The 16,314-nt window shown below is 37.3% G+C and overlaps 1 protein-coding gene across 1 annotated transcript in view; it reads left to right on the forward strand.

Annotated features, from left to right (window-relative positions):
• TTN7 (Structural maintenance of chromosomes (SMC) family protein) overlaps nt 1–16,314 on the forward strand; it is a 209,268-nt gene that overhangs the window by 142,578 nt on the left and 50,376 nt on the right. Inside the window, exons 20-23 of the mRNA XM_089822696.1 lie at nt 4,698–4,889; nt 4,998–5,181; nt 5,267–5,337; nt 5,420–5,571. Coding sequence (XP_089678822.1) covers nt 4,698–4,889; nt 4,998–5,181; nt 5,267–5,337; nt 5,420–5,571 — 599 coding nt within the window. The remainder of the gene's footprint in view (nt 1–4,697; nt 4,890–4,997; nt 5,182–5,266; nt 5,338–5,419; nt 5,572–16,314) is intronic.

Below are 16,314 nucleotides of genomic sequence, written 5' to 3' on the forward strand. Positions count from 1 at the left end.
ACATTGACCCCACCCCCACTTTCTGTACGGCCTCACACTCCTCTTCACCGTATGGTGACTTCAATACCCATACAGCCATCCTTCTAACCCTTACACCCAACGTCTGTACGGTCATAACATGGGATCTTTACAAATGAGAAGTCTCCATTGCCATTTAATATGATTAATCTTCTTTTGTTTTTGGAGTCTCCTTTATTCAATTGATTTAGGTCGCCAACTGCCGTTGAGGGTTCTACGATGACGTGTCTTTTCATCAACGACACAACCTACCATTCTCTTGCTATCGAGGACAAGCTTGTTGAATATATTGTTTTGTCTGTTGGATATCTCAATGGATCACTGCTATCTCCTTTTGGATGACGTTAGTCAAAGTCTTTTTCACGTGATCATTGTAGGTCCAAGCTCTTGAGAATACCCTTGTGTTATCAGGCAAGTGGAACCTTGATGTTACCACTGTCAGTTGGAGTAAAGATTGATATAGAAATCGTTAAACCTTCTTCCACGTGCCTTATTTTTTTAATTTGAGACCTGTGATGTCCTCCTGCAGGTGAGTTAATTGAAAGAGTTGTTTTTTCCTTATTTCCATAAACCAATGCACAATCAGTTCCATTGGTCTTCTTTTTTGGTTTTGGACTTTCAAGTGCCTACAACATCCTCACATACATCACCAACATTTGGATTCTCATGAGAATGATACATAGCGAATAGTTTGTTCAACGATATCCTCCTTGTTTAGACTCATGGACCTTGCCGTCATCAACATTTAGAAATATATTCAGATAAAAGTTTCATCTGAGACATAATAATATCTTCAGATCAGACCTAAGATTCATATCCTTTTGTGATTGTGTAATGGCAAGTTCACATAAATAGAACAATTGTAATGCCTGCCAAAAACTGCAGCGATGGAGATTGATCCGGTTTGCCAATTTAGAATGAGAAGCATGAGTGCTCTGCAATAAATACATCAGTGAAGTGATCATTTGTCTACATGCCGAGCTAATGCAGAGGGCATCTTAGTTGTTACTTGAGATGGTTCAGTTCTATTTGTCTTCCATGATGTATGCTTGATTTCGATTTTGTAATGCCTGTTCAAGAGGAAGGATCTATAGTTGTTGGCTATGGGTCTGTACTTAGAGAGATATTTGATTTCCAATGAACGTGTTTACCAGATGTTATATATATTCTTTCCAATACTCACAGCTTCTATTATATCTGGTGTTATAGTTTACTCCTGATTGTCAAATGTAGAACTCGTACACCCTAATGCTTCACAATCTCTTTCTTATACTCTTCATTCAATTTACATCTGCAATTGGGCTCTGATACCATTTTACTTTATGAGGATCGCCTGTAGATGTAATAGCACTGCCTTCTTGGTATGTGTGTTCCAAGTGCAACGATCTCTCTTTATATTGAGGATGAGATATGGATAGCATGTCCCTTCATTGGAGATGTCAATTCATTAATTTTTTAATTAATATAATAGTTTATTATTTGACTACACACACATGTATGTATATATCACACATATAATATATATAACTTCAGTTTAGTCTCATGAGTTTATCCAACCGAAGCTACCAAACATTGACACATTTACCAAGGCACTTGTTAGTTTCCTGAAATGTTACACACTGCTCAACTGGTTTCCTTGTTTATTGGATTTCCTGTATTTGTCCATGATTAAAATGACTTTCAAGTTTGCTGATCACTCATAGATCAAGCATGGGAACTCAAAAGTTCCAACCTTGCAGGATGACATGGAACTGCTCTAATACCACTTTAAATAGCAGTGCTATCTCACTCGGAATCTATATTATAGAATGCCTCTATTTTGTTTTGGACTTGTATATTTTTTTGTGTTTTGAGATTTTTTTTTTTGGGGTGGGGTGGTGGGTGCTGGGGGGGGAGGGGGGGGCTGAGGGTGGAATGCTAACTTGAAATGCACAAGAAATTGGCTAAGTTCTGATGACTAGCTTTATTGCTATTATTCAGATTGCAAAAATATTCATAATTGGAAATGCTTATATACAATAATTTATTCTATAGAAAGAATTTGGTACTCTTCAAAGTTGTCTCCATGCCCTCGTTTTCTACACACGAGAAGACTATTGTAACCTACATTGACCCAACATTGTGACAACTAAAAAAATCAGAATTGTCAGTGCTCATATCCTCCATGCAATCATAAAAAAACTCTCATCAGGAAAGTCTATGCTAGCAGTGGTAGCAACTGCATCTTTTGCACTCCCACTATTTACAACATCATCAACGTACTCACGTAAGAGACTGCTGTCCTGAAAATCAGACCCTATATTACTTGTATCCCCACTATTACTAATTGATGTAAGATTGTCATCAAAGGTAGTTAGCATCTCCCAAGCATTTTCTGAATCACTAACTTTGGAATCCGTAAACTGCTAGAACTCGATGTTGTTGCCCTCTAATGAAATAAACTCATCCACATGTTCCTTCGTAGAAACTCCAACATCATAACTGCAGATAGGACTAGTGGCTGCCATGGTAAGCGCATGATTGTCTCCACCATGACTGCTAGTTTATTCGTGAAGAGGACTTATTGAAAAAGGAAACCATAAACCTAACTACCCTGTCAACTATCGTTGGATATGGAAGTCTTGCTTTTAGCCTTTCCAGTGTTTGCTTCAATTTCTCCATTTCATTTACCAGGGCACTTGTTAGTTTCCTGAAATGTGACACACTGCTCAACTGGTTTCCTTGTTTGTTGGATTTCCTGTATTTTTCCATCATTAAAATAACTTGCAAGTTTGCTGATCACTCACAGATCAAGCGTGCAAATCCAAAATTTCCAACCCCCCAAGATGACATGAAACTGCTCTGGTACCACTGTAAAGAGTCCTGCTAGCTCACTCTGAATCTATGCTATAGAATGTCTCTATTTTGTTTTGGACTTTAATATTTTTTTGTGTTTTGAGAATTTATGCTCTTTTTTTGTGTTTTCTAATATATAGGGAAATGCCAACCTGAATTGCAAAAGAAATTGACTAACTCCTGATCACTAGCTTTATTGCTATTATTCATATTGCAAAAATGTTTACAATTGCAAATGCTCGTATAAAATAATTTATTCTATAGAAAGAGCCTGGCAATCTTGGAGGTTGACGTTGGATGTTTGGAGTGAAAGGCAATTTGCAGCTCGTTTGAATGTTTCACCAATACCCTATAGCATATTGCAGCCAATATTCAGAATGTTTTGCTGCTATCAAATTCCTCGCAGCACCAATAACAGTGAATGCAGGTCTTTAATATGCTATGATAAATCATCCAATGCTGTTAGGAATTGTGGAAATATAAGTCGCAGCTGAAGCGGGCCCTTCTTCAACCAATTTGCAAACAATATATAAAATAATTCTCGGCTCAAACCCTTCCAGTCATGGTTCGAATTGCAGATATCACATCAGAAAACTGCACACAATTCATTGGCAATGATGGCCAATTTAAAGTGCAATTAGAATGATTGAAATTCTGAATTCCCCAACATTCACGCTAATTTCCTAACTTTTTTAATGCCCAAGTCTCCTTTACACACTTAACACCAAGAGTATTCATGGATACTGTTTTCACTTAAATGCCTTTTTCTTTATACTTAGTTACATATCTAAATAACATAATTTATTAACTTCCTTTAGCCCCAAGAATCACCTTTTCATCAATATCATGATATTCTGACACACAAGGTCATTGTTTCATAGGCCCAATATTTAAAACTTTTCAACCCGATTCCAATGAGCTATAACACCAAGGTGACCAATATACAATAGCAACAAAAATAGCGATCTTAACATATTTAATTAAATAATAATCATAATTCACCCATTGTGCGAAAATGATTGAATAAGCATCAAAATCGAAATTTGACAGCACATGAGTGATCTTGATGAAGAAAGATGATGTATGAACTTGATGGAGTGACTTACTCAAAAAAGACCCTTCCTCCAAGATTTTTGGAGCTCAAACCATAAGCCAAAAATAAACACTGAGAGCATGATTCAACTCCTTCGTCTCATTTGAGGTCATCAAAACCATTTATTGACTTACTATAACTAGTAAGTCCCACCAAACAGAGCCATAACCCTTGGTAGGGTCTTCTAATCCCTAGTATTAGCCTACAAGGACCCAGTAATGGGCTAAATCCATCCACTATCATGGTCATGCTAAAAAGGGGATATTACATAATGAGTCATGACTCCCCATATGATACTGATTACTAATTGCATTATTTTAGTAGTGGACATGATTAGCTATCATGAATTCGAGTTTCACAAATTGATATCTAATTAGCATATTGTATCTCAAAATTTGGAATTTGTAGTGGTTTTGTTTAGTATGTGCATTATATATGGTATTCTCAACTTTATTGTATTTTTAGGCTCTCTTTGTGTATGTGTATATATATATTTTTTCTATGTGTTCTTTTGTTTCAATGTACCATGCCTCCCAAAATTTCATTGTATCAATGTTTCATACCCATGCACCTATATGCATAGCTGATTCCTATTTGGTAGCTTAACAAATGTCTTCTGATCTGATAGGTCCATTTCTTATCTCAAATTTTTTTCTTCAACAGAAGGGAGGCTACTTAGAAGCTTCAAATTCCTGGCTTTCCTTTTGTATATTACTTATGCTCCCTTATTATTGTTGGTTTTTTTCTGCAGAAAAAGCTTCTTGCAACTGCTCGCAATCAAATTGACCAGCTTAAAGCAGGCATGGCCATGAAACGAGCAGAAATGGGTACAGATCTTATTGATCAGTTGACCCCAGATGAGAAGGCTCTTCTTTCTCGTCTAAATCCTGAAATTACACAGCTCAAAGAGAAACATCTTATGTGCATGAGAGCTCGAATTGAGGCATGCACTTTCCAAGACCGATGTTTTATGGCATCTACAAATTCTCATACTCAGCTTAAATAATTCTACAATTTGTTCTTAACAAGAATTTTTCTTTTTATTTGACAGACAGAAACAAGGAGGAGTGAACTTGAAACAAATCTATCCACAAATCTTGTCAGGGCTAAACAAGAGCTGGAAGCTCAACTTGCAGTTGCAGATTCAGAATCTTTGTCGACTGAGCTTCAGCTTAAGAGGCAGGAGCTACAAGATGCACAAGCATCTGTGGATGATGCAACTGAGCAGTTAAAAGGTAGCATATTTTTGTATGATGGTTCATAACCTTAACTAGTTTAGTGAGTTTCACATCAAATTGCTAAAATACTTTGTGTGCACAGCAATCACGGACCAGATAGACAAGTATGCAAAACAAATAAAAGAGATGAAAAATGGAAAAGATGAATTGAAGGTATGCATTTTTAATTTTTTGGGTGTCATTTTTTCTTTTTAGATTTCTTTTAGAAGCATAATCCATCTTTCTCCATGGCCAGGCTTTAGAGGACAATTATGAACGTACGCTACAGGATGAAGCAAAAGACCTTGAACAACTTCTGAATAAAAGAAACCTACTTCAAGGAAAACGAGAAGAATCCATGAAGAAAATCCGTGACTTAGGTTCATTACCATCGGATGCATTTGAAAAGTAAGCTCTATCGTTAATGTACTCTACAGCAGTTATTTATATGAGGAACATTTATTATATTATGTTTGCATGGTAATGGCATGGCAAACCGAAAGTGTAATTGAAGTTCAATTGCACAGTTTTATAATGGGAAAAAACAGAATATTAGAAGGGAAATAAAGATCAAAATTTAATTTTAAGATGAAATAAAGATTCAATGTTGTCATGTACAATTCTGAGCAAGTATCAATCTTCAGTTTTCCATTACATATTGTCATAGACTCATAATGTGCAAAAGAAAATTGGAGAATACAAACTTGAACTGTTAAATAAAACTTAAGGCAGCCATGAATAATTATTTTAAGTCGAAGTTAATGGCCATACAATTTCACTCATTTGGTCCATATGAGAATATTCACGATACAGATGAAAAACCATAGATACATTCAAATTCAAATCATTCAATAAACAAATCATCAGAAATTAATATTTACTCCAGCAACTTTAATATTTCAATCACAGAGTTTGATGAATACAATTAAATAACACATTATTATGGATGATTTATTCACTTTTTCAATTGCCTTTAATTTACAGCTCCCCCATACACCCAACATGTAATTTATACTACTCAATGACAGCAAGAAACAAAATTTTCACTGCGAGGACAAACATGATGTGTAGAACTGTGTCTTTCTCTGCCACTGTGGTGGCTTTCACAAATCTGAGATTTCCTTAATTTGTTTCTCCTCTTGAATTTTCTAATGTAAGTCTTTAGAGCTGGCGGTTATTTTCTTTTAATACAGCCCACTTATCTCTGTACTGATTTTCATTCACCTTATATCTGCATTCCCTCATAATGAAGGACCAATTTCTTTTTAAGTTTCCTATAATTTACATTCGTTTTGGAATTTTTTGGCATGGGCTTTGACCATTTTTACATCAGATGCCTTGATTCCACATTCTCAATGCCATGTCTCATCAGCTTGTCTTTATTCTTAAGAGATAATTGTGCCTTTCTAGGTCAGGACACCTTGGCTTATGTTTGAGGATGCTGGCAACAGTTTTCATTTTGTTTCTGAGACTTTGCATCTTGCTATTCAAGTTATTTGAAAGTAGCTGAAGTTGTTTCTACAGTCTTTGCACACATATCCAGCAATTGTGGCAATATTCACGTGTGCTTATTCTTTACTCTGCAGACATATCTATTAGGGCTGTCCAAACTACAACTTTAAACAAAATTTCTTTACAAATTTTTGCTGGTAAGAGGTTACGGAATATTGGCTAAAGTATCTTTATCAACTGCACATGTTGTATCAATGCTTCCACATTTGCATACATATTTGTTTGGGCAGTAGAATAATGGATGATTGCTTATGGTCAATTGTAAAATGCACTTCACAAGCTAACCGTGATAGAGTAGAGGCAAAATTTTAACACTAAACAAAGAGATGTTAAACCACCAAACACAAAATGAAGAAAAGAAACCAAGAATTTTTTTTTGATGCTGGTTGCCATTAAGGCAGGATGCTCCCGTATCAGACATGCTGAGCAGGAAAACATTTCTGCGTGGAACTCACAAAATGGAGTTTGGTAGTTGAACTACCCCTTGAGGCTGTAAACAACCTGCAATGAATTCTGTCACTGATGTAGACAGAGATGGCTTATTCCTTTGCCTCTTCCAGCACTTAGCTGGGACACTTGCCAGCCTCCTCCACGAAGTGCATCCTCTTCCCTGCCATGCACTCCTTTCCAGCATACACCACCCTCTGAGGCTGTAAACAACCTGCCTCTTCCAGCACTTAGCTGGGACACTTGCCAACCTACTCCATCAAATGTGTCCTCTTCCCTGCCATGCACTCCTGTCCAGCATAGATCACCCTCTGATAAAGACACCTCCGTTCCTGTCCTTTATGGGATCAAACCCTTAGCAGGCCAACCAACTCCACCAATAACCTTTAGCAGCATCCCTTTCTACTTCTACATGCAAACATGCCATATCTCCTTACAAATCTTAAACTAGAAAACTCTTGATATCCACTAACTATTGCAAATTAACGTTTTGATTCCACCAATCAACATTTACCTCCACTGATGCATTGTACTCTTCATCATCTCTTGCTGCAACTATAACCTCTCTGGGTAGCTCATCTTGTTTCTTGCTTTCATAACTCAAAACGGTCTTCTCTTCAAGGAATGTACCTTCTCTATTGGTTACTATGTCGATCCCTGCTGCAACTTCTTCCTTCTGAACTGCTTCCTCCTCCAGTACCTTAACCTGCGAGGTATTTGGTTCTGTATTATGTTCTCTGCATTCATTTATAAACTAAGAAACCTCCATGACTGTGCTCTCCTGTCTTTTCTCTGCATTCATGTGGTTTGTTCTCACCTTTTGACTATAGCTTTTTCTCATTTGATGGGATTTGCCACATCTCATAACTTTCTTACCAAAATCTTGACAACAACAAAATCATCACGGGCCTCCTCATTTCCCACTACATCCTCCCCTTTGACTGCAATCTTCCTCACGCATTCACTCTGTTTTTTGCGGTTTAAAGCTTTAAACTAATTGGGACTTTGTACACCTGTTACAATCCTTTTGAGCCCTTCGCAACCACTTCACACTCTCAACTGTGAATCGCCTCACGGTTGGTGATTTGTTCACACTTCACTGTCCACCAACAGGTGCTGGCACAGTTTGCCTCGCATTTGACTCTCAATCTATGCACTCAGAATTTCTAGCTCTGATACCAGTTGATACAGATAAAAAACCATAAATACAATCAAATTCAAACCTTACCCATTCAGTCAATAAATCGACATACATTATTATTTACTTCAGCAACTTAACAATCTCTATGATAGAGTTCCTTGAATATAATTAGATAATACATTATCATGGATAGTTTCATTCACTTTTCAATTGGCTTCATTTTACAGCTCTGCCATACACCCAACATGTAATTCATATTACTCAATGACAACTAGAAGCAAAAATGTCTCTGCAATGACAAACATGACGTCTATAACCGCGTCTTCCTCTGCCACTACTGTAGCTTTCACAAATCTGAGACTAAATTAATTTTGTTCTTTTCTTGAATTTTCTAGTGAAAGTCTCCATAACAGGCAGGTGTAAGCCTGTTAATAGATCCCACTTATTTCTTTTACTAATTTTCTTTCACCTTATATCTGCGTCCGCTCTTCATGAAGGATGTACTAGGATAAGAAATTGTTAAAATATGAATGAATTAATGAGTGATCAAAGCTATCATTCATAGATTACAAAGAGACGATGTTTCTAATAAGAAACATTAGAAAGTTTCTAATATATACAAAATCCACAATATTGACCTTTAAATAAGTTTTAATAAAGATTTTATACTAAAACATCATTTCATAACTAGCATTTCAAGTTTTATTTCTATAGCATACAACACGCCCCCCCTGCCCCATTCCTCCGTCCACTGCCACCGTCTCTTTGCTGTACTGAAATTGAGGCCCTTTCTACCATGGTCCCCAAAACACGTCCCAACATACCCCAACACCGGTGTTACACTAGAGTATATTTGTAATACCCTCTCTTAATGGTCATTTAGTCATTTTGCAAACTTGATTGGGCTTAGAGATTTGGTGAGCATATCTATTGTTTGTTTTGCAGGTGGAACATACAACAACTGAACTGATCCATCTTCAACCAGTTGTTGGATCAAATGGCAATGAAGGTCAGCATGCTTGGTTCTCTCGTGGAAGACCGGATTTTTGGCCAGTTTGACCACCCCATGATTGTTATAGTAAAGGGGAGTAGGACTTGCTTGGCACATCTTGCATGTTTGAACACATCCTTTGGAGCTAAAGTACCTCACAAGTTGCCTTAGCTATTCCACGATACTTAACTTTTTACAAGGAAAGAGCCAACAATTGCTCCTTGCTAGTACATGTGACTGTAGTGGATTCCAAACTAAACACATACCTGTTATGAGGTTTTTACACTTATCCTATTGCAAATTGGGATCCCCTCTTTCATTTTCACTCTAATTGGCTTCTGTTTGCAGGTCAGTTTGCAGTCCATTTGTCAATATGAAGAGTTTGAAAAAGTCAGAGGGAGAGAAAGCATTAAATTAGTCAAGTCTCTGGACCAAAAGGTTAAGTCTTCAAGGGAGTGGGCATAGGATCGATTCTCCCATTCCCACTCCCCCATTTCCCTACCCGCTGCCTTCGTCCCCTTGCTGTATCGAAATTGAGGCCCTTTCTACCACAGTCCCAGAAACATGTCCTGACATACCCCAGCGCTGGTGTTACACTAGATATTATTCTAATACCCTCCCTTGGTGGTCAATCTGTTAACTACAACAAGTTGCTTTCTAAATTTTACAAACTTGTTTGGGCTTAGAGACTTGGTGAGAATATCTATTGTTTGCTTTGCAGGTGGAACATAAAACAACTGAACTGATCCATTTTCAACTTCTTGTTGGATTAAACAGCAATGAAGGTGAACATGCTTGGTTCTCTCATGGAAGACCGGATTGTTGGCCAGTTTGAGAACCCCTTGATTGTCACACTAAAGGGGAGTAGGACTTCTGAGCCAAATTGCCTCATAAGTTGCCTTTGTTGAAGTTTGTAGCTACGATAGAGATCTTCATCTCTGATTTTATGTGATATGAATATATTTGTTATGACCATTATGGTCATTTTCAGCTGAAACAAATATTTGTGATGATATCGAAGTTAATATTATACAAAAGGATATGTGTCACAGGTCATTCGAAGAGGCATGCATATGGAAATGTGAAATGTTTAAAAAATGTGGAAAGATGAAGAGTCTTATGCAATCTATTTGTATGATTGCTTGGCATATTGTAAATCAATCATGTGAAAGTCGTACACCTAGACATTTTTTTATCAATAATATCATATTTTGCTGGTTTGGTTGGGTTTTTCCCTTCAAGTGGAAGGGTTTTCCGAAGATAAATGTATTGGGTTATTTGTGTATTGTTTATGCTTATCTGTTGTTTATCTCTTTTGAGCAAAAAACTTAACATGGTATCAGAGCCATGTTCGATGAACAACAATAAAGAAATATTTTTGTGATACATGTGTAGAGGATCATTTCTTTATATCGAGTGTTGAAGTTCATCTCTTAGTTCATGATAGAGGTGTGTCAAGCTAAAGTTTTTTATGTCACATAAATTTGTCTCTAGAAGTTGGGAGTTTGTTGTGTAGAGTGGATGTAATTATGCTGGCTATGTTAATTTCTGAATGATCATTATGGGATGTCTTTGTTTGCGTTTGTCTGTAAAAGCTCTAATATTTGCATTAATGGTAAATTTTGTTGATGCACTTCTGTTTTCTATGAAAGTGTCAAGTTTATCTCCATTTTTTGGGAAGCTTGATTTGATGCCCCAGCTATGATCATAGTCTTTCATTTGTCGCATCTTAGTTGCTCAAACTTCAGTTGAAGTGTATATTTTTTTGTACGATTCGAAGTGAGAACCCCAATCCAAATGTTGTGTTGAGTTGTGTCAATCCAAGTAATCGTAGATGAAAGAAAACCGAGAATTCATGTTGGTTAGAGGCAATGAAAGAAGTTGTGCTATGGAGTCTCCTTATGGAATGAACAGAATCCTAGTATTCGTGCTTAGGTCCCAGGTTCTTGTGCCATTGTCAATGATCGCTCGTATTCATGTGCATGTCGACATATCACACTCAAAAGCAAGAACATGGGAGTTACATGCGTCGGAATCAATCCATGCAAAATTGTTAAAGTCTCGAAGAGGAGTTATGCAAATGGTATGCCCGATCCTTTGTCTCACATGATGACGGTAATCAAACACCACGTGTAGGAGCTTGAACGACGCAGGAGACATTCATATCCTAACCAAGAAGAGATCAAGTTGATGGCAGTTATAAAGGAGTTGCGTTGGTAATCCATGCTGGCAATTGTTTGAAGTGATTGGGCACTCGATGAGAAGGACACCACCTCCATTGAGTGTTTCTAATTCTAAACCAATCTTATATGCTCATTGTTAGAATGTCATTTTGAGAAATATATGTCTGTGTAGAAGATATGCTACACTAGACCGTGGATTGACGAGATCTCTATCTCATGTTAGTACTTAAAGCGGCTTCATCCACGATGCATATGATGATGAGGTGTTCCTCGTGAAGAACTACGGTCATTCTTTGCAGGCCATTAAGCATGGAAAGTTATTGCGTGTGGTGGTTATTTCTATTCACTTTCACCGTGTTCATCCATGTGTTTGATTGCCCAAGTATCTATTCTTGGATAGTACTATGAAGTTTATCAAAGTCTATCTTACCCAGATTTTGAAGTGGAACTTGTGGCTTCTGGAAGTATTGCCTAGGCGCACAGAGCTGCATCATAAGCTGATCAAGCTTAGCAAGCTTAGTATTTATTTATTGTTAAGAAGCATGCCTATATTATATTTGTGTAATGGCTGCGTGCATTTGGAATTATTATTATTATTTATTTATTTATTCTTTTGTTACAGTCTATTTGTGATGACTACATGCACTACATCTAGAACTGGTAGTTTTGTATATATTTGTATGAATGATCAACAATATTATACTTTAATTAGATATAGTGAGGACGACTGATTAATTTTTAGTTGCAGGATGCATCAAGATAAGGATTTTATATTCGGAGGAAGATGTTGAGTTTCAAAGGGAGCTAGTGACTCAGAGAGGTTTCATTTGCCATCTCTTTTGTGTGATGAAAGTAGTCCTTGATTGAGGGAGTGTTTGAATCCCCACCTCTCTTGCATCTGTTTTTAGTATATGGGTATTGTAGATCTTTGAGATTCTTGATGGAATCGAGTCTTAGTCGTGATTGCATTTATTGAGTTCTTATTCGTGATCGTTATAAGGTCAATCTGATAAGTCTTTTGCTCTGGGAGTGAACATCATGTTGAGAGAGTCCATGATGACATCACATTGATGGACTGTGTGATGGGAGTTGGAAGTTATGTTGAGAGAGTCCATGGATGTATCACGTTGAGAGAGTCTGTGATAGAATGTTGGCTGTAAACCTTACTTGTCATGTTGAGAGATTCCATGACATCATCACATTGAGCGAGTCCGTAATGAAAGATGATGGTGTTTGTTGTAGGTTTGTCATGTTGAGAGATTCCATGACAACATCATGTTGAGTGAGTACATGATGAAAAGTGAATGTGATCATTGCAATTTTTTCATGTTGAGTGATTCCATGATTATGAGTAATTGTTACAGGTTTATCTCGTTGAGTTTCCATGATTATTAACAATGAGTAAATTGTTCTCTTAGTGTCATGTTGGGAGATTCCACGAAAGTTGGCTGTATTTCTTGGAGGGTTTTCATGAATTCTATAGGATCCATGTGATTATATTTTCTCTTTGACATTTTGGTTGCAGCCTTGTATGATTGTTCAGCTGAGAGGGAGTCTTTGTTTAGAGAAAATTTCAGAGTTTAATGCATTCTTCATTGGGAGAAGTGTGAGGTGAAAGCCCTTGTTCTGCCCTTTGCAGGTAAGTATGGTGCACCACCCTCTACTAGTAGGCATGGTGGAAATGCATTCTTCTCTAGGAGAAGTTTGAGGTGAAAGCCTTTGTTCCACCCTCTGCAAGTAGGTACAATGAACCACCCTCTGTGAGTAGGCATTGTGGAAATGCATTCTTCTTTGTGAGAAGTCTGAGTTGGAAGCCCTTGTTCCACCCTCTATGAGTAGGTATAGTGGACCATGTTCTATGAGTAGGCATGGTGGAAATGTATCCTTCTATGGAAGATGTGTTGAGATAAAGTCTTCGTTCTACGCTTTGCAAGCAGGCGTGGTGAAAGTCATGTGTGTAACTTCATTTTATGTGCTTATGAAGTAACTATGGTGGATTATGTTATGTTGAGATAACATATGTTATGTGCACTTATCATCTTTGGTTGCAGCTATGTGTGCATGCCTAACTAAAAATCTCTCTCTTGCTAAGAGGGAGTGTTGAAGGATGATATCAACATTTGGATCAAGGATTAAGCCAAGTGAGATTGGAGAGAAAAAAACAACATTTCTCAACTTTATTTCCAATTAAGAATCACCAAATATAGAGAAGGCTTTGAAAGCATAAAATGACCAAATTGGGACAAGAGGCATAAGGCGAAAATGTCAAGGGCGTGGTGGAATCCGCTTCGTACTTAAGATTCATAATCCCAACATACCCTCAATCTCTCTTTACTTTCTTAATTTTAAAACTCAATACACATGCAAATTTTGCGCAAGAATGGAAACTTGATATTACAAGATGAACTTGGCATAGGGTAGAGTGGTCACATCCTTAGGAGAAGATGAAGGATCAAGTTGAGAAAGCGAAAATAACAGATGAGAAATCACATTTCATGCACGATTTAGATTGAAATGAGTATGAAACTCACCTTGAAACTCGATTGAAGTGTTAGTTGCAATTTAGAGGATGTGAAGTGGCTTGGAAAGAAGCTAAGTCGAGGGAGAAAATCTTAATGTAGAGGTGGAATGCACTCCTTACTTGGGATTCCCAAGCTTTGGAAACACACAATTTTCACCCCTCGAACACGAACAATTCAAGGTATAGTTAGAGATCATGATGTAAGACAAAAACAATGACTCGTCAACCAAGGCATGATATGAGAAGTTTGAAGTGCAAACAAAGCACAATTGAACCACTACAAATTAGGAATTGGAGGTCATTGATTGGTATGGAGATAAAGAGATGATCCTAGAAACTTTGATGGTTCTAGTTGCTCTTTTTACTAAAGAGTGACTAGATAGAGGGATGGCAAGTTTGGTAAGGAGAAGAACCCCATTGACATATAAAAAGATAAAGTAGAGGATATTGAAGAAGTCTTCCAAGCAGCCCTAAGCATCAAATAAAAGACAACAAAGGGAAATCAATGAGAAGAGGAAGAATGTTGGAAAGGCCTCACCAAATAAGAACTTGAAAGATAAGTGGACAAAGATTGAGGGGCCATAGCCCAAGATGCAAAAATCAAATGCTCCTCCATCAAGGGGAGTTCCACTTTGAAATAGGGGAGACTTCCAAAAAGGGGAAAGGAAGTGAATCAAGATTCCACCTCTGAATCAATGGATAGTGTCGAAGCTCTTCACGATACTTTCCTCTAAGTTCAATAGAGATAGCACGAAACCTTCCTCCACAAAGAGAAAATGAAGATGAGATGATTAATATTGAATACTCACTTGAGGATGGTGAAATTTGACCTTAGAAGGGAGGCCCAAATAAAAATGGATCCATCATAACAAACCAAAAAAAAAACATGGGAGAACCTAACATTGGATTGGAAGAATGCTCAACACCTGCATGATTGAGAGAAATCTTGCATGGAAAGGAGATTGTAGATCCATAAACAATGGAAAATATCGTAGATATTGTGCAAACTCATGAGAAGGAAAAGGAAAGTCTGCAAGGAGATTAGCCAAAGTGATTAGAGATGATTCATGGTCTGGCAAGGTCCAAATTGTCATTCCAAAAGTTGAGAATACATGATATAGCATTGTTCCCCAAGATTATGAGATCATTGAACACGACAGGAGAGTTACTTAGAAGAAAAAAGAATCTGAAGATGCCATAGTGCCATTCATGTTCTAGAAGAAAGAGTGAACAAAGAGGTCAAGAAAAAGAAGAAATAGGAGAATCGAAGATTTATGGAGTAATTCAAGCATATCCTCAATTCTATTTAGTAGATAGATCATAAATTTGCACCACCTCTCACCCTTGAGAGAGCCCATAGACAACTTCGAGAATTGAAGATGCCATTCCAAGAGTTGAAGGCATGGATGGAAGAAGTTGAGCAAGAAGTTATTGATTCCCTTCTTGAATTATTGAAACAATATTAGGGACTCCCATAAGTCAGAATAAGACTTCAAGCCTTGGATGCACATTGGGAAGAATTCCAACCTATCAGAGAGAAAACTATACCAAAATAGCTAGTACTGTAACAAAAGAACAAATACACAATTGTGTGTGTGGTTTTTAGTATCAACACACATACAATCGAATCCAAAAACTTATGAAAATAGTTATGATGGCTTGTGGAAATTTGATATTGTAAGAATTTGGTATAGCTTTGATACCATGTAAGAATTTGCTTGAGGCAAGAATGAAATGCCAAGATCTAAAAGCTCAAGAGATAGCGCAAGAGAGACAAGATATGATCAAATGAGAATGGATTAATCAGATAATTGGATATGAGATAAATACACACTAGAAGTGCCTTCTATATAAAGGCAACTAGAATGACTAGGAGTCAGCAAAGAGATAAAAATCACAACTAAGCACATGTCCACCAAGAGTGGATTATCCTCCAAAAAGAGAGATGAAGTAGTACAAGATGCATGCAAGGATTAAGTAATCAAGACCCCCAATACATCATGCATGTACAAGCATATATCCCCCATAAGAAAAAATACATGATGGTATCCCCCCATATTGAATAATCTCCTGCAAGGATGTCATGAAGACAAAAAAGTATTCAATGCCTACAAATGACATTTCTCCCTTTAGGAAGAAGATACGCCAAGTATAGGTGCAAGTATACTTCCCATTGTGAATAGGAAGATGGATGAGGAATCCATATGTAGTATGCTGTGGATGCTGCCTCTGAAGTCTGCTCATATGTTGACAAGTCCTTGATGAATGTAGATGCCACAAGCCAATTTGGTGGATGCGCAAAAGAAGGTGGCAAACAAGGTAACATGTCCATGTATGAAAGTGAATCAAACTCCAA

Source organism: Cupressus sempervirens, chromosome 3, assembly GCF_028749045.1.
Source record: "Cupressus sempervirens isolate cs-2001-9-10 chromosome 3, ASM2874904v1, whole genome shotgun sequence".
Lineage (NCBI taxonomy): Eukaryota > Viridiplantae > Streptophyta > Pinopsida > Cupressales > Cupressaceae > Cupressus > Cupressus sempervirens.